Source organism: Pelmatolapia mariae, linkage group LG4 (genome assembly GCF_036321145.2).
Source record: "Pelmatolapia mariae isolate MD_Pm_ZW linkage group LG4, Pm_UMD_F_2, whole genome shotgun sequence".
Taxonomy (NCBI): Eukaryota; Metazoa; Chordata; class Actinopteri; order Cichliformes; family Cichlidae; genus Pelmatolapia; species Pelmatolapia mariae.
In genome coordinates, this window is record NC_086230.1 from 9,384,548 (window position 1) to 9,404,574 (window position 20,027).

Sequence of the window (20,027 nt, forward strand, 5' to 3'; positions counted from 1 at the left end):
GCACATTTTTGTGCTTACATTTCCCAGTGTTGCTTTTGTAGATATGACTGGCCTTGGTTTTTATTTCGATTTCATTTTGGGGTCTTTTCTCTGCTTAGCAACTTAGTTTGTTCTTGGCAGTGTTCTTCTTCTGACTGACTCTATAAGTCAGAGGGGTCAGTTCTTTGGAGTTCCCCTTACCAGATTAATTTAATACTGGATTAGCGTGCCAAAATCAAAAGAATTTTCTTTAAAGTATCCATAACAAAGTCCATATGCACTCTGAGACTCTCCTTTTCCTTTGGTCCAGCTAAATTAACAGTCTTCACAATGAAAATGCATCAGAATTCACCAGTTCAAACAGATCTGGATTAAAAACATGCTACATTGTGTTCCCAACACATTCTCATTCCCAGGACATCAAAGAAACAGAAGAAAATTTTCATCCAGGATTTTATTTTCAAAATCTATTCAGGTAGTTTTGGTGGCTATACTGAGTCAAACTGAAAAAACAAAACAACTATCATTGACCTCAAGTTTGACGCGGGACACAAGCTCCATTCTTCCGGGTGAAAGTCTCATGTGTGGCCCACTTATCCGCCATGACCCTGTGTTTTTTTCATCCTACTTCTACTTAGGGACAAGCCATGTTATTGTATTTGTCCACACAGTTACAAGGCTACAATATCACAGATATATGACTGGTCAGTTGCAACAAGAAGGGTGGGGTGATACCACCCTTCTTGTGTTACCATGTAAAACTATGAAGACCCAGTGTGTAACAGCAGCCTAACAGCCACAGGGATGCAGTAACGTTAGAAGCACTGCCACCAGTGATAGGTCAGCACTAGCCCCACGAGGGAACCTGCTGTTAAAAGGCAGCCCAGATTGAAATGACTTCAATCTGACTTCAATTCTTAGCAATGTTGTTTCAAATAAAAAGAAACTATAGCTACACATATTTTCTCTATTGAAGACCACAGTTTAATACTAACAGTAACGTTAATGGTGGAACATTAATGCCTGACATGTCATGGTCTGGGGTCTGGTGACCCAGTGCTCTGTGATTTAGTGGTTTCTCATGGTTTACTGTGTTGTATTTCTGGCTCTTTTAGTTATTCCTTAGAATTTATGGTGATTTCTAGTCTTTAGGTTTCTGTCTCCCCTGTGTTCCTTCTGTCACGTTTAGTCAAGTTATGCTTTCATGTCTGTGCTTCTCATTGTTTCAGTGTCAAGTCCGTGTCTCTGTGCCTGTCTCATGTTTCCTGTTTTACTTTGACGGTCTCAAGTGCTATGTTAGCGTTTTCAGCTTTGCTTCCTCCCGGTCGTGTTGTACGTGATTACTCCCAGCTGTGCTCTCCTGCTGTCTCATTCCCTCATTATTCCTCTGTGTATTTAAGCACTTTGTCTTCCTCTGTTTTTTGGTGGATTGTCTGCTTATCATCCATCACTAACACCCAATGTCTCAGGTATTTGTGTTTCCTAGTGTTCCTGGTTTTTGTGTATTTAGTTTTCCCAGTTTAGGTTTTTGTGATTAGTTTCTCATTTGTCTGTTTTTTATGTTTGGTTCATCTTCTGTTTTTCGGCATCAATAAAAGGCACGCCATTTGTTATAATCCAGTTACGTTTCCACATTTCGTTCATCTGTATTTGGGTCCACTGCTTTCTACTCCACACTGTCTGCCTTGACATGACATTAACAAAGCTGTTGCTGTTAGCTGGCTTGCTAGCAGAGGTGCCTTCTGTGCTGATGATGTGCCCTCCTCCTGCAGGGTGAAGATTAGACAGCTGTCCTCAGTTCACAACCAAGTTGAGCATTAAATGTGTGAATTGTTCCACACTTTACTTTTGAGTTTCCCAACTAGGTTAGACCCAGTCTTGGGTCATTACTCTAAAAAGTAATGTATTACACATTACGCATAACTTGTCATAAAAAAAGCAGGCAGTTTTTTATCATACATACTCCCTGGAGAAAGTAATTTGTTATGCTATTCATTACATTAATTTTACATTACACTCTAAATTGATAGCTATATAAACCTTAGGCTACAGTTCTACATACCTGTCCCAATGAGAATACACAAGTAATCTTTCTTATATTTTTTTAGGTATAAACACAAAACCAATCCAAAAGAGACTTTAAAGCAGTAATTCTACTGTACATGTACAAATGAAAGCAATAATGCTGCTAGCCTGACTCCTTATCACTGCTGCAGTCTTCTCCCTGTTAAAAGAGAGTTTTTCCTTCCCACTGTCACCAAGTGCTTGGGTCATCAGATTGTTGGGGTTTTCTCTGTATTATTGTCGAGTCTTTACCTTACAATATAAAGCAGCTGTGTAAATAAAATTAAACTGGACTGGTAAAACAGTTTCCCCTTGGATGAGCCTCTGCTTGTCACAAATGTCGTAATGAGACATAAGCAAAATGAAAATATTTGTAAAGAGTAGGGAACATTTGTCTGTGTGTTTGCTTCAAATACTGAAAGGTAAGTGTCAGAAAAGTAGTGATATTTTATATCGTTTTTTTCTCTCTTTTCCTTCGTGGCTCTATAAATAGCTGGGTGGATTTTTCTCTCTCTCTGTTGCCTGTCTGTTTAGTTACAGTTTTATCAGGTTGAAAGATGGCACATTTTTCTGACAAGCAATTTCAAAGATAGCATCTCAATTTCAGACTTGTGCATGCCATCCCTTGAGATGGCCCCCCTGTTCTGCTGGGGTCATTTCCCAACCTGTAAAACAATTTCTTAAACCAGCAGCAGTCGCAGCTTCCTCTGTGGGAACTGATATCTGACCACGATCATTTAGATAACTCTTCAGAACCCCATATCAGCAGGCACATAAGCTGCCCCCACTTTCTCACTGTGTTTAAATGTCCACGCCGTCAACAGCTACTGTTAGCACACATCTAACACCTTGCAGTCTACTGACACGGCAGAGCAGGGCATGGGTTTCCAGAGAGGTGATAAGACCAACTGTGTTTGAACTCTGTGGCCTCGGTGTTGCTTTTTATCTCTACATAAAGATAGCAGTGGAATCCATTAGCAAGCATGTGGAAGAAAAAGAGGGAGTAAAATGCTGCGCTTGATGTCAGCTCATCTGACTCGAAATGCAAATGCACGACAGGCTGCACTCTCGAGCTCTCGCTTCATGTTGTACATAAAGCGGTAACTGGAAGATCAGCCGTGTTGAACCTCCGCTTTTGGTTAATCCTCCCGTGACAGGAAGATATGAAAGCTCCTCGACTCCATGAAAAGAGAGGAGGTAGAGGTTTGTCATTGTGCTCCTCTTAAAGCACAGTGCAGCAAGGCGGTCAGGTTTCAGGCTGGGGCTTGGTCTCTGTGAGCTCAAATGCTTTCAGAAGAATAGAGTCAGCATTTGGAAATGGTGGCAAACTGCAAAGGAGTCTTCCGTTACTCTGCGTGCACCTCACAGACAAACAAACGCACACACCCTCCACCTCCCTCTCCCCTTTAGAAATTCAAAACCCCCTTTTTTAACTTTGTGAGGGGACGTCATGGTCGAGCTGCCAGCCTGGGAACAGCGGTAGCCAGTACGGGACCAGTAGCTAGAAACCTGAGGAATAGTAAACAGAGCGAGAGTGTGGGTCAACAGAGAAGGCTCAGAGAGTGCATTTCCATTTGGCTCTGCCAGCCTGGCGTAAAAAGCACCGAGATGATATGATGACTTAATGCAGTCTCAAGTACCTGACTTTTTACACCAGGCTATTGTGGGACTGATAGCGTGCGAGCAGAAGAATGCTAGCAGCAGGTCTGTATGCCACATTATGCCCTTTTAAAGAAGAACCACTTAAAGAATGTTTTCCAGCTTTTATTTTCCCCTACCAGAAAAGGTGTGAATGAGTCAATACAGCACAGAAATATCACTGTGTGACTACGTGTCATAACGTTCAGCACTTTTAAATTTTAGTTAAAGTGTGTCATTATTAACCCTTTAAAGCCTAAACCATCAAATAATTGCCAGAAAATTCAGTGTCCTGAGTTTTTATTGAACCTGCTGACAAATTTTAAAAAATGATTTGCATATTTTCTTTTTTTTCTAATGTATTTTGTCATTTATTGAGGTTTTTCATGGGGGGGATTACACTGATGATGCAGAAGTCTCTTTCTGTGTATCGAATATGATGCACTAGGCATTAAAGCACAACAAACACTACTACTGTGTTCTTCTCAGCCCGCTACATAACTTTGGTTTACACACACAGCCAAACAGATCTATACATTTTGGCAGCATTATGAAGTGAAAGGCACATTATTCAAATGTTTATTGCTTATGGTTTTTAATTAGGAAAACATGAATTCATCTGCAAACTGATGCAGAAGGTTGTTCACATAGTTGTGTCGTCAGCATTGCTTATGATCCTCCCAGCGTGTTTCATCCCACACATTTAGTGTGACCTTGCAATTCTTTGGCTGTTCACTCCTTTTTTTAAACTTTTCTACTTTTATCTCCATCCAAGGCCAGCTTCCTCCCATTTGTAAGAATTTGATAAAATAAAAACAAAGGCTTCTTAAAGGGGTTATATTTAGGACGGAGCGCTCTTTTAAAGGTTTTTTAAAAAGCAAAGTAAAAACATGCAAATGCCTTTGTTCAGTGACCGAGATGGACATCGATTAACACCTAATCGGCTGTTTAATATTTGTACATGTACAGTATATTTTCTTTCTTATTATGTCTTTTCTTTCTATTCCTCTAACGCTGCTCTGTTTCCTCCTTCATTTCCACCTCATCCACTTCCTCCTTACCTCAAGCCTCGTCTCCTAAACTGAAGTCAGGGCTCTAGCACACAAAAACGTGCGTAAACATGTTGATTTATTCCTGGTATTTTTACAGTTACTCAGAAAATTGGACATGCAACCATCCTGTCTTCGGGCATCTGACACAAAGCTAGCTAAAAAAACAAATAGCTGGTTATTATCTAACAGAAAGAAAATCACACTTTCCTTCAAAAAAGTTGATTACACTCTCACATCGTATGAGAGTTTATTTATTAAGCGTCCAAATCCAACAATGTTGGATCCACTTCAAAGAAAGTTTCATTAGCTGTTGCTACTAAGCTTCACTAGCTCTTTGACTGTTATCAGATTACTTTCACAAGGTTTTACAGCTTCTTCCAGAGTAGATAGATATGGACACATAACAGTTCACTACAGATGGATGGCAACCGAGGTTGTTTGTCCTACATCATCCCCCATAGCTAAGATTATACACTTGAATTAGGAAGGGGTAAAAAAAAAAACAGAATTCGGTGGGTGGTTGTCTGCAATCTACTGGTGATATTTTACTCAATTTACCTTTAAAGTACACATTTGCTGTCTCATTAACAATGCCTAACAACCTTTGCAGTATATATATAATAAATGTGAGAATGGGATAGACTTTCTGTGTTTATGTGTCCTTTGTGCCGCAGGGCCCTGTTGGAGTTGAGGAAGTGCCGTCTCCTGATCCATCCCAGTCACAGCAGCCCAGAGTCCAGCACAGCTTTGTCCAGGAACATTTCCAGGCACAATACAAGTGAGTTTCTAAGGATAAAATTTGATTTAAATGAAGTCAACATTAAGAACAAATTATCAGTTTGTCACATCTTGCTGGCTTACTATCATTACATGAAGAGTTAATGGTACAAGTGACTGCTGAAACCTTGACTGAGTCATTAATAGACTGTATTTTAAAGATGCGGGTAACTTCCTTGAAGTGGCATTTTAATGTGTGTCACAGAGGGAGACCAAGAACAAAGGAGTGGGGGCACACAAGAACACAATATAGAAAGTTAGTGGAGAAAAAAACCTGTGTTTATATAGATGTATTACATAAAAGCAACAGTTTAAACATCATTTTGCACTAAAAACCTGTTTTTCACCTTTCAGACTTAGTAAAGCATATAGACTATTTAAGTGAAAATCACAATACTACCTACAGTAAGATACAGAACAAGAATCAACTCATCCCTAAGTACTAAAAAAAGATTCCTTTGTGCATCCAAAGGAGTCTACCCCAGTAGAAAGAATTGGGTTTAAGGGATTTTTGCAGAAGTTCAACAGCTGCATCCATCTTTTATATACAGACTATGGTTATAACTTGGTCTAACAGTTACCAGACACAGAAGGCCTGTCAAACTGTTTCTCCCATTGAATGACTGTAGCAAGACAAAAGTGACTTTGTAAAAAAGTCTGAACCAAAAACTATTTGCCAGCAGACATTTCTTTCTGTTTGGCTGAAATCAGCACATACCATATCAAGCATCTTGTGAGTTTTGTTTGCACAAAGGTCTACTGCCATGTTGTCAAGTGGTCTAAATGTCAGGTTGCTCTGCAAGAGAAAGGTCACGACTTAAATAGCTCCTGCGGACACGTCTGTCTCATGGCACTCCTGTGTTTCGTCCAGACTCACACTGTGTAGATAAATGACATAAATATTACTGTATAATACCAGTGAAGAGAGGGGGTCAAATCACACAATCCACTTACAGGCTCACAGTACACGGTGTTCAGGGTTCACCGGTCAGATTGCAGAGTAATTGCTAAATACGGCCGATTTAATGGAGATGTCATTATTTCTTTTACAGAGAAGCCCTCAGAGACACACATGCCAGGTTAGAAGGACTTTAAATCTTCGCCCAAACAAACACACACACAGCACTAATTACCAGGCAGACAGAGGCAGTTATTCTGAAAAGGCCCAATGAAAAACTGGCCTGCTTCTCTAACCTCTGAGCCTCTTAGAAAAACAGAAATCTCTTAAGTACAAGTACTTATTTGGAGTGCTTTCCTTTTTGTGCTGAAACAATTAGGGATGTCACAATGGTCGAGTATTTTCTCTGTTGTAATGCTTTGTGAATATTTTTCAATCAAAGACTTTTCTTCCTGTTTTTTTGGAAGGTGGGTTTTAAGGGGAAAAAAGGGGGAAAGCGCTTAGCACACTGTCTTATTAACATTTCGGTGCAGCTGGATGTCCTCATGTCTCCCACGGATCAGTCATCCTGGAGATAAAGAGGCGGTTAGCTCGTGATGTACACGTCTGTCAGCTGCAGCCTCCTGAGAGTGGAACAGGTCGACTTTATCTCAATATAATTTTTAATTTTGTCCGTTAGAAACTACGTTTATGCCGCAGTTTAGCTTTCAAGGCTTTACCTCGTTGGTTAGTTGAGTTAGGTATAATAGAAGTAAACTGTAACCTAACATCTAAGCAGTTGTTGCTGCTGCTGATGATTTCAAATCTCATCTTTTTATAAACAAGACTTTTTCGTAAAAGTGCAGACTTTCCAGGCTGAACTGCCTCTGATGCATACTCTCGGTGGCCTGTACCTTCTTCCATCTGCTAATTCTTTGGAAAATTGGCAGCTCTGTGTGACTGCTAGTATTACATCTGTCAGAGCGCATCGCCTAATTGCCACCCTCACTCTCAAATGTTTCAGCTGTGACACACTGGGTGGGTCTGCATAGGAAGCAGCAGCCGTAGCAGCCCGGCAGGCAAGATTTGTTCCTCTCTCCCACTCAAATAGTGTCCTAGCCAGCGAGAGTGGGTGAGACGGTACAGAGAGAGTACACAGTATACAACAGGAGCGAGTGCATCGCTCTGCGGTAGCACTTAGATGTCAAAAGATTGAAAATGTTATCACCTCAAAATAATTGCACCAATTTGAAGAGCGGGGTAATTGCTCTTATTGAAAATTAGAACCACCATTTTAGGTTTACCGCAGTAAAAAGACGCGGCCCACAAAAGGAGCTCAGATCTGAAGCTGGGTTTTTTTTTTCAACACTTCTTATGTCCACCTTTATTTTTGATGCTGCTATTGCGCAAATTTCTGAAGAAATGTTCTGCCATTCTTCTGAGACTCTTTTTTTCCTCCTGCTCGTCTTTGATGGAGAGGATGTGCTGCCTCACCTTTCCTTTTTCTGAAACACCCCAAAGGTTTTTTATTGGATTAAAGGCAGGTGAAATGCTTGGTCAAGTGATAGTTTTTTGGGTTTTATTTTTTTTACATTTTCCTTCTTTAGAAACTCTTGTGTGATTCTGGCAGAGCTCTGTGGATCCTTTTTATGCTGGAGTATTCATCTTCTGCCAAGCTTTAGGAGACCGGGAGTCATCTTGTCAGCCAGCATTCAGGCATCTTCTGTGCCGCCTATAAATGTTGTCTCCCTTTTGCACTCGTCCAGGTCCATATCATCACGCTCCAACCTCTGCGTTATGTATTGGTCATATTCACAAGAAACATACTGGACCCCTTCTGAGCTGAAGCACTTAGCATGCTCCCGGTGTTCGTTAGGCTTCTGTTCGTGCTCTTCAGCAAATTTGAGAGCAAGCTGTCACAAAAATTCCTACAGACAAGCCCACGGCCGGGTCTGAATCGTCTGTTTTTAAGAGGTAGATGTTGAAAGCAGTGCCCTGTCAGTGGCATCACTGCAGACGGACAGCCATTGTGGTTGTATTTAGTGGTGCTTTACCTGCTTTTGTACATCCTTAATACTGCTGCAGCTGCGTTTTTAGTTTTACCAAGGACTTTCTTGGATCTTGGTGTAGATCAGAGGTGTCACACATAAGGCCTGAGGGCCAGAATAAGCTCAATAAAGACTCCAATCTGGCCCAGGGGACTACTTTGAAAAATGTGAAGGAGTCCAAAAATGGATGCACTACTCTGCTTTTACCACATTAAGATGTAGCAGAGATTAAATGTGTAGTTAAACGTCTTTACACTGCAGGAAAACAGAGTGTACTGGTCCGGCCCACTTGATATCAAACTGGGCTGTGAAGGTAAAGCAAATATTTGATCATGTAAGACTTTCTTATTTATGGGGACAGACTGGAGTGGTAAATGGCAAGTACATAAAAGCAGCACTTGACATAAACATATCTGATACCCTGAGGCAAAATTGGAAATCTGGCATGTTTTAAAAGTGGTATGAGTGTATCCATGTATCTGTATACATTCTGGATTATTTAAGCGACAGTTCCAGCTGGAAAATAATTTGCGTAGTTTAGGTTTGGTGTTATTTGGCGAGGTGTAGGTGGGGCAGATTTTATTATGTTACATATGTTAATCACATACTCTGTAGCTTGGGAAACCTTGGATATTAGTATCATTATTTCATTATTTATTTATAATCATTAAATATATCTGCTGTTTATTTTAGACTGAGACCAAATGCATATAAGATAACGACATTGTTTAACTCTAAAGACATTTTTATTAAATGTAAATTTTTAAAGAGATTGTATCTGTGTTTGGAAATGGGTAATTTGGTGATAGATGTATTTATTGTTGACCCTCTGCTTTGTTTGTGTATTTTTTTTTACCTCAGCAAGGGGTCAAATGAGAATGAATAAGCTAAAGTATACACCGGTGTACTCTGACTTCAGGTCCTTTATTTATAATATAATCTTTACTTGTTTTGATTGCTTAAAAGTGCTACTGCACATGCGTGTATTCATTTCTATTGTATACTGTGTATACTACAGGCTGAGTTTTCCTTAGCAAAACCTTTACACAGATACTCCAGCATATACATTACACTGTCAGTCTACTTTACCAGTGCAAGAGTTGCAGACAAGCATCCAAACACTGAGTTTTTAATTGCTTATGAATGTATTGCACTGCTGGAATTAGACTTGGAACAAAAATTTCCCGACTCCTGTCTCTCTCTCTCTTTTGGCTTCCAAGGAACTGAGTCCTGGGGCTCCGTCACTGCCCGTGTAGCACTTTGCAATGCAGTGTCCAATGCAATACAACATCTAGAGTTGACAGACCGGAGAATTATCCTTGTAATAGCCCGGTTTGTCACTATGCAATCATCACGGCCATTATACATGTTCAAACAAGTTAAATCACCGTCCAAGCGAGCAGCGCCAACAATTATTAGATCTTTATTTATGTTATGTGTCATCACATTCTGGAGCTGATCAAAAGGCTCGTTTTGTGATGACTTTAGTTTCATTTCTACTTCGGTTCACTCACTGATGCATAAAATTTTAGGCCCTCTAAAGTGGACCCAGCTCAGTATTTTATATTATCACATCTTTACATTGTATGAAGTTTAATATAATCCTTAATAATCGTATACTGGGCCTTTGTACAGTGTCTAAAGGAAGCCATTTAACTCGTTTCCTTCTTGGTTTATTGGCTCTGCCAAAAAAGCAGAAGTTGGACGAGGCTGCTGCACTCACAGCCAGAGCTGCACGCTTGACATGACAATATCAGGGAAATCTGCTCGCAGTGACGTCCCGCTAAGCCAGAAGTAGAAAAAACTATAAGGCTCCAAGTGTTTAGCTGTAGTGAAACCACAGCTTCAGGCATAACATTATGAGCACTGACAGGTGAAGTGAATAACACTAATTATCTCATCATGGCCCTGTCAGTAGATGGAAGATATTAGGGAGCAAGTGAACATTTTGTCCTTAAAGTTGATGCAGGAAAAATGGGCACGTGTAAGGATTTGAGCTAGTTTGACATGAACCAAACTGTGATGGTTAGATGACGGAGTCAGAGCATCTTATGGGGTTTTCCCAGTCTTCAGTGGTCAGGATCCATCAAAAAATGTCCAAGGAAGGAACCGTGGTGAACCAGCGACAGGGTCATGGGCAGAGTGAAGGCTGGCTGGTGATGTCTGGTCCAACAGACAAGCTAATGTAGCTCAAATTGCTGTAAAGTTAATGCTGGTTCTGGTAGAAAGTTGTCAGAGCAACACAGTTTGTTGTGTATGGGGCTGCAGAGCTGCAGACCAGTCGAGGTCTTCACCGACACAATATTATGCAGCTGGTCATAATGTTATGTGTGATCGGTGTACACTGTAAACTTTGGCCATGTTGAATATGAGCATCTGATATTATAACAGCATATATATGGCAGAAAATGTAAATAATAGGTCCACATAAAGTAAAGCCTAAATTAGATCAAAGATTGTAATCTTTTACTATATGTGGGTGAGTTACCGTAGCTGTAGTTAGTAAAAACACTAAAGCACACTGCTGGAAAGTCATTGCAAACTGACTTTCCAGCAGTGTGCACCGCATGAAGGCTGAACGACAGTCAGTCAAGTGTTTCAAATTACAGATATGGTGCAGTTTCAGTGGGAGTGTGGAGCTCGTCTTACTGTGGCGCCAATTTTTCCGAGGGATCTCGCTTACTCTCTCGTTCTAGTATTATCATGTCTCAATTGTACTTTTAATTAGAGAATTATGAGACACAAATTAAGGTTCATGCCTTTTCAATTTCAGAACATTAACGTGGTCAATAAAGTGCTCCCCAGCTCCCAGCAGAGGATAGCAACGAGGCTTAGTGAGAAAAATTAGGTGCCAGTGCGTTTCATTTCAACCCAAGTTGTTTTCTTTCTAACTGCTTAGAAAAGAAAATGAAGTGGAAGCAGATAAGTAAATTAAGTGTTATTCAGGAAGGTTCAAAGCTCTGTGCTGTAGGAAAGCATCAAGCCAAGAGTCTCTTCAGCATGGCTGCATCCCAGACGAGGGGGTACATACCTCTCAACCTTTCCACGCTTCCTCCATTAGAGCATCACCAGAATATCACCTCTTCCTTTGCTGCTTTTTTCTTTCTAAGTGTTTCAGAGCAGCGCTGGGCACATCTATGTTTTAGCTAAGGCTGAGTGTGATTTGTATGCATGCAGTGCGGTTGCCCTCACTGTTTCCTGGCGAGAATAAGACATCCGTAGGGCAGCCATTCGACTCTGCCAAAATGGAGAGATCCACTAAGAGCCCATGTCAGCTGGGCTTGTTTGAATAGAGCTTTGTTCACCAGCCTCCCACACCTCCCTTTACTCCCTCACTGGGTCTGTCAGGTGCCTTTCTGTAAAGAAAACACATTTGATCAGTTTATCTATGTCTTTCTCATGGAGTGTGCTAAGGTCGGAAAAGGTTCACAGGTCGTTAGTGTGACCTCAGTTCAATCAAGACATGATGTGAACTTCAGGTCTTAAAGCTTACTTACGCTTACATATTGCTGTGCATGAGCTGTATTTCCCACAAATCTCTTAGTTAATGTTCTCCCTGGTGCTTTCCACACTATTTCAACAGATTTATTTCTGTTTTGATATTAAAGCAATAAAAATGAAAAGATAGAGTAATGACTGATCAACACTATAGTTCCATTGAAACATGCTGTGCACGCTACCGGTGTGGTGTGAGGTTCCTGTGCTGGCGGGAAAGGAAAACCCTCAGGAATATGTTTACAGCTGAACAGATGTTCCCATCAAAACCATCCGTCACACTTAAGCAGTTACACAGAGTCATACCAAACACCTGCAAAGTACAACCACACGTTTTTATGTTAACACAGTCAAACGGTGCTCCTGAGAAACTTTTTAGTAATTTTTACACTAAAATAATTTTTCTAGCTAGTCTGGAAATTAAACTTTTGAGCTAACAGCAGTTAGCCAAAGGGGAAGCTCAACTGTAACTGTTGTTTTTAATTAGCTATTGAATTGAGCACAGGAGTGCAGTTTATGGAAGTTACAAATTCTGATGGTCATTATCATTTATATTTATAAATATATATTTTTGTACATATAGTATGTTTGATTTATCTTATAAGGAGCAAATAATATGATGTGATGATGTATTATTGTTTAATCAGCCAATCACATGGCAGCAGCTCAGTGCATTTAGGCATGCAGACATGGACAAGAAGACCTGCTGAAGTTTAAACTTAGCATCAGGATGGGGAAAAAAGATGATTTGAGTGGTTTTGAACGTGGTTGTTGTATTTCAGAGAAAAGTCAGAGGAGAGTCTGACTGCTTCAACCTGATAGGAATGCAACAGAAACTCAAATAATTAATTATGACTAAGGTATGTACATCTCTGAATGCACAGGATATTGAACCTCAAAGTGCTGAACCTGGTATCTACAGCAGCAGAGGACTACTTCTGTTAGCTAAGAACAGGAAACCCGGGGCTACAGCTCGCATGGGCTCACCAGTATTAGACAAAATAGGATTGGAAAAATGCTGCCTGGTCCGAGTCTTGATTTCTGTTGCAGGATTTGGATAACAGGGTCAGAATTTGATGTAAGTATATTGTAAACAATATGAAAGAATGGATCCATCCTGATCAATAGCTCAGGCTGCTGCTGGTCGTGTAACGGTGTTGGAAATTTTGGCACACTTTGGGCCACTTAGTACCAACTAAATATCCTTTAAATAGGTTAGCTTACCTGAGTATTGTTGCAGACTATGTCCATCCCTTTATGACCACAGTCTACTCTTCTTCTGTTTGTCACAAACCCCAAATCATTTCAACCTGGTTTTAATTGTGTGATGCTATCATGTCATGGATCAAAATCTCTGAGGAATGTTTCCAGCAACTTGGACTTTTAACTGGACTGGAAGGAATCTGAAGGAATCTGATCTACATACTGAGCAAAACCACAGCCTGAATTTCAGCACATAGAGCAAATACTGCAGGTGGTACAGATGCCTCATTGTGCGAATATATTATTTTATTCATTTCATCTGTAAACCATAAAAACCATGGACAGGCTCAGTCTTCTATTGGTAACTTTAGAAGAGTGTGTATGAGTATGCCTGTTTTTGAATCTGTACTGCTTTTTTTTTTTTTTTTTTCAAATTTATTGAACATTCGCATAATTAGGTCTGTTTACAGAGAATTGAGGTTTACAAAATCACTTCCAGCAATCCTGCTTTTAAATTCTGTGGGCTCCCTCACTCATTGTTGAGACAATTAGCTCACTGGAATAAGCTATTTCTTCCAATGACATTAAGAGGGATTAACTGCAAGAAGTGAAGCCATCCACAGAAGAGACTGAATCAAAAATCGCTATTGTAGTCACTCCCTCCTTTCTGTGCATCCAGACATAAAGGAAGAAAGACCATCACTTAGGAAATTCACCTACCTCCTTTGCTCGGGCCTCCTTTAATGGCATCACATGAGCAGCGAAAGTGACGCAACAGCGTGGAAACCGCTTTTGCTGTTTTGCGTTTATAGCGCCAATCATCCCAGGGGGGCTGCTTCAACTACCTCTAACCCCCACCCCCATCCCTCGACTCTCTCTCTCTCATTCCCACCAGTTACATCACTCATCTTTTCCTTTCTCACAATCAGATCAAGGCGTCTGAATGGAGCACTGTGAACACTTTTACTGTGGTGTTCACTTGTGTAACAAGATTAAGCCATCTCCTTTCCTGCCAGACTTAATCAGGAGGACTTTGAGATTAATTGGAAGCCCGTGTCGAGTCAGTGCAGCTGTTTTTTCGAGACTAATGTGACTGTGTTCTTTCGTCCCCGCAGATCTTCACTGACATGCCCACACTGCCTGAAACAGAGCAACACCTTTGACCCTTTCCTCTGCATCTCATTACCGATTCCTCTTCGCCAGACCAGGTGAGCAGTGCTGTTATTTTCAAAAAAGACTTCTGTCTATTATCTGAAATGGTTTTTCTAGTCAGAACGACGAGTAGAAACTCATTCACAATAATGATGTGGACCTCTGATCATTACACTGTTCAATTTGGCAAATAGGTATCTTACAATACGTGATCTATATAAATATTCATATGTTTTGATTGTTAATCTTGATAGTTTGATAGTTACTTCTTTTGAAGTCAAATTGTTATGTTCATTCTTCATCTCCATATTTTTCTTTTCAGGGCTCTGCCAGAGTAGCTTTGCATGATTTGCAATTTTGTGGAGCTCTGTATTTCTTCCTGTGTCTGAAACAAGCTAGCTTATCTCCATTCAAGCTAACTTTCTTCAGATTGGCTACACCTCACAGAAGCTTTGAACATCATATGTGCAGGGCTTCTATGCTCACAGGTGGATGATTGTTCCTGAGAGTCATTTAAAGGATATTCACTCTGGAAAGGTTCTGATAATGGACTTATTAATAAATTATATTGTATTGTGTAGTTCTTCTTTTTGTATAGTTTAATGCCAATGCCCCCGCCACCTCCATGTGAGCACTGTTAAAAAAAAGTTTCTTTCCTCCTCATCATTTCTGACTGTTTTCACTAGTTTTGCATTGGACTAGGGTGCCTAATGTTGTCACTTCTGGACCCTACCGAGGTTTCAAAGGCAGTCCAACTCCTCGAGGTTGGCACATCAATAAGTGCCATTACCAGAAAGTTCGCTATGTTCCCTTGCACTGTCTCAAGAGCATGAAGAAGATTCCAGCTACTCTGGGAGAGCTGGACAGAGCCACAAAAGGCCCTTAACCCAACAGCTGGATCAATATCTGCTCCTTTGTGCAAGGAGGGATAGAATGAGCACTGCCAGAGCCACAGAATGACCTCCGGCAGGACACTGATGTGGATGTCTCTGACCAAACAATCGGAGAACTAACTGAATAAGGCAGAGGGTACACTAGGGACCAACATCCCCAAGGGGGCCTTGTGCTCACTGCCCAGCACCATTTTGCCGAGCCAGATTTGCATATGCCATAGAATACCAGAGATGGCGGATGCACTACTGGCACCCTGTGCTTTTCATAGATGAGAGCAGGTTCACCCTGAGCACATGTGACAGACATAAAAGGGTCTGGAGAAGCCGTGGAGACTGTTATGCTGTCTATAACACTGTTCAGCATGACCAGTTAGGTGGTGGGTCAGTGATGGTATATCCATGGAAAGACTCACAGACCGGCTAAGCAACAGCACCCTGACTGCCATTAGTTATCAGGATGAAATTCTTGACACTACCTGGTGCAGTGGCTTCTGGATTCCTCCTGGTGCATGGAAATCCACAGCCTCATTCATCCAAGCAGTTCCTAGAGGATGAAGGAATTGATACCATTGACTGGCCCCTATGCTCAACTGATCTAAATCCAATAGAAGACCTCCAGGACATTATGTTTGGGTCCATCCGACGCCACCAGGTTCCACCTCAGACTGTTCAGGAAGTCAGTGACATCCTAGTCTGAATCTTGGACCACACCGTCCGTTGTCTCATTATTAACACTCCTTGATGTTGTCAGGCATGCCTACAAGCATGTGGGAGCCAAAAAAAAGGAGTGAGCGCCATTATGAGTTGCTGCAATTAAATTTCACCAAAATGAACTAGTCTGCTGCATCCTCACTTTGATTTTCAAGGTATCTTTGAATTCAGCCCACTGTACGTTGATCATTTTCATCTCTATCAAACGATGTGGCATCCTTTAGTTCTTAGCACACTACCCACTCCATATCAGCGTGATTATTTTTCCTGTTGAGACCTAATGATTTTTGAATGTGTTCTTTTTTTTTGAGCTGTGAATATTTTGTTATAAAGTCACAGAAGACTTTGAATAATAGCAATATTGGTAATTCTATATAGATATTGCAAAACACAGCTATTTTTGTGACCACAGTGAGAACTTGATATTGTGACAGCCCTCATCCAGTCTCTTTCATATCAAAATGCTCCAACAGTAGGAAAACTGTCTGATAATGAGCAATTAGAGCAGTTTAAATGTTGAGCTTTTGGCTCATAGGGATTATTTTTGCATACATAGAGCTCATTATTTGAAACTTTGTGCATGTTTAATATGTGAATCCACTACTGTAACAGTACATACTGTATGTGATGGAAAATAAGGAAATAGCATGGTAGGTGCTCTTGAAACTTCAGGCAATAAAACACCAAACAAATCGAGACACAATTAGAAAATAGGATGTACAACACCCAGCTTTGTTCATGCATTACATACAGTAGGAACACAGGTCATTGTGGAGCTGAAGGGCCTGGTATCAGAAAGGAAAAGCTAGTGGGAAACCTTCTCCGCATTAAAACAATGTGTTATTCAAATTTACATGAAAACAACCACTTCTCCTCCACGTTAGATTAACGAGGCCCTGAGCCCATTCAGGAAATCCTGACATTTTCAGGGAGGGGTAACCCATTCCTCCTTTTTTCAGCCAGTGCCTCTCTATTTATGCATCAGGCTTTTTCCCCTTCTTATCAAAAACACAGATATGCACATGTACATAACTACAGATAGGTGACCAAGACTTTCAAATTAAGAGACTTTCACAAAGTTTTTGCTGGCATGGATTAAGATGGGTCGCTGCAAAAACAGAGTTTTGGGAGTGGTCTCTTACAGGATGAAATGATATGAATCATATACTTTGACCATAATCACTCAGGTCAACCCAGGTAAACACTTGCAGATGTCTGAACCACCGTGTTAGATGGTGCTCTCTACCATCGTCATCAATAAACCAATGAGGGAATATCTTTTGGGTGAATGGTGTCTATCCCTCCAGTAAAGACTTTGGAGAACCAGTGCCAGGGAACACTAAAGCTGTTCTGGCAACACGCAGTGATCCAGCACTTAAACTTTTATTTTATTTTATCACCTGTCTTTAGCAATTGGATAAAAATCTGGCTCTTAAGGACTTACAACACACTCCAAGTGCTTGCTTTTGATCTTTACTGTAATGTTGATAGTTTTCTAAAAACAACATGGAATATTTTGTCTCCCACAACTTGCCTGTTCTCATGTCCTGTCCTGTGGAGGTGGACTGTTAGTAGTTTAGATAGTGAAGCTCTTGCTTAGACAGCTGGTATGAGTTGTAATAAGGTAGGTGAGCTACGGAGCCTGGAGTGTTTCCCAGTATCCACAGGAAACAGCACAACGTGTTTCTAAACCCGAGAGCACAGTTAAGAATTTGGGGAAATAGGCTTGCTGCTGGTAAAACTATGTGTGTGTTTGTGTGGGTGTGTGTGTTTGGTACAAAGCGAGAGCTAGGAGCCAGTTAGCTTAGCTTAGCATTAAGACTTGGGTACAAGAAACGGCATTTTAAAATGTAAAATTAGCAATTCAGAGTTTTACGGGGAAGAGTTGTAAGGGTGTTACGTGGCAGACTTTTTCTAAGGCCATGTCCACACTAATTCGTTTTTGCTTGAAAACGTATCTTTTTCTCTCAGCTTTGGCCTTCCGTCCACACTGAGATGGTGTTTTTGGTCAAGGAGACCTGAGCTTTTTGAAAATGCTCCCCAAAGTGGATAAATTTGAAAAATCAGTTTTTGCATCGCAGTGTGGACTGTGAAAACACGGAGGTTTTCGAAAATGATGATGCATTTTAGTCATATGATGCAGTCATGTGACCAATTAAACTAAGATGGCGGAGGGCATTACAGCAGCTGTTTTGTTTGCTCTCAATTGATTGAAATTTTGACAGCCCTATTGAACATTAATATCAGTTTGTACATGCTGCAGATAGCTTTTCTTCAAATTCTTTAATTCTCACTCGCTTTTGCAACTTTGTACCTTTGCGTTATTTGCAGCAACAGCTCCACCTCATTGTCAGTCCATTTAAAAAACTCAGTGCTTTTCCTCAACATTTTGCCGCGATGTTTCAAAATCTGGAAAGTAAATAAATGGCAGAAAGAAAGGTCAAATCGTCTTACATTTCATGCATGCGCAATACAGTAACGTAAGTGTTGAACAACTGTTTGGAAACGATTGAAAACGATCGTGTGGACGCGGAGCGTTTTTAGACGAAAACGCTGTTTTCAAATGTATCCGGATTAGTGTAGACGTAGCCTTAGTCTGGAACAAACTGTCATTTTTATACTTTGCCTAATGGTGGCTAAAAACAAACAAGCTATAAGGCGCTAATTTAATTTAAGCTTTAATGATCCGTGAAAGTTGGATTTTGTTAAAGAGCCGGACTAGTTGTGTTCTTTCATGCTAGCTAAAGCCTAGAGGTGGGTGGATTGATCCAAATATCCAAACAGTATCAATTACAACGCTGATATTGGTATCGGTTCGATACTAGGGTGATAGGATCAATACTTTGTTCCTTTCCTCTAAGTTCAGTATATAGTCCACTGAATTCTGTTAAATGCATTATTTTTTGGGAAATGAAAAATATACCTGAATTATGCACAATGAATAATGTCCGAGCCTTTTTGTCTATTTTATTTATAGCCTTACACATCAGAAGTCGACCCAGGTACCAAAAATCCCACTTTCAAAATACACGAAAAGCTCAAAGGAGTGTTTTGTTGCTATCAATTATATGGAAAGTAAAAATCACAGTGATTTAGCGGTCATTAAAATGTGTTCGGAATGTGCAGATTGATGATGATTCATCTCATAAATCGTGACACACTGCTCTCCCCTACACAAGCTGCCTTTATAGGTTAAAAGTATCAGGATCTGTATTTGGTATCAGATTGATACCAAACTTCAAAAGTCAAGCATTAACCTGGCTACATAATAAAAAGACAGAAATGGGAGTTTGATCAATTTTTCCATTTCACCTTCAGCAAGAAAATGAATATATTTATATATATGCATTTCCCAAACTGCAGAATAAACTGGTTTAACATGAAGACATGTGTCTGATTGACAGCGTTTGTTGAGACCTGAAAATAAACATCACATCCTGTGAGTGTAGATTCATCAATAAACATTTGCCTTTTATTATCCATTCTTTTAAATAGTTCATAAAAGTTCAGCCTACCTCTCTTCTAATTTAGGAAAATGTTTTTTAAGAGCTGATTTCTCGTGGTGCGCCAGGTTGAGAGTGCTGTGTTTCCAACTTGTCTTTTTGGCGTGCAGTAAATAGGTTGAGAGAAAAAATACATCAGAAGGAATAAACAGAGGAGAAAACAGATGGATTAGCTTTTAAAGAATTCATTTTATATTTCCCTGTGTGAAGAAGTTCAGCACAATCACACCCAGATCATGTGTGTAAGCCATAAACACATACTGTTTGTCACCAAACCAACATTTGCTGGGCTTGACGATCCAAACTCATCCATTGGCAGTCGTGTCCTTGTTTGCTATTGTTTACACTATACATACGAGTAGATCTCATGGAAACTTGGATTTTTTTTTTCTTTAATATATCTAAACATAAACTCATCTGGTAAAAAATTATAAAATATAAAATATCATTTTAATGAAAAACTTGGAAAACTCAAAAGCACAGATTTCAGAATGGTGCCAGTGACTAGAGTGACCTCTAAGGCCTGCAGGCAGAGAGTCACACATGAATCTGGTAAATTATTATCCAAAGAGCTAAAACAGATCATTCAGCTATAATAAAAATCATCCACACATAGCAAAGTTTTATATTAATGT

The 20,027-nt window shown here is 40.2% G+C and overlaps 1 protein-coding gene across 1 annotated transcript in view; it reads left to right on the forward strand.

Moving 5' to 3' along the window:
- usp43b (ubiquitin specific peptidase 43b) overlaps positions 1–20,027 on the forward strand; it is an 86,936-nt gene that overhangs the window by 27,321 nt on the left and 39,588 nt on the right. Inside the window, exons 3-4 of the mRNA XM_063471339.1 lie at positions 5,408–5,511; positions 14,249–14,341. Coding sequence (XP_063327409.1) covers positions 5,408–5,511; positions 14,249–14,341 — 197 coding nt within the window. The remainder of the gene's footprint in view (positions 1–5,407; positions 5,512–14,248; positions 14,342–20,027) is intronic.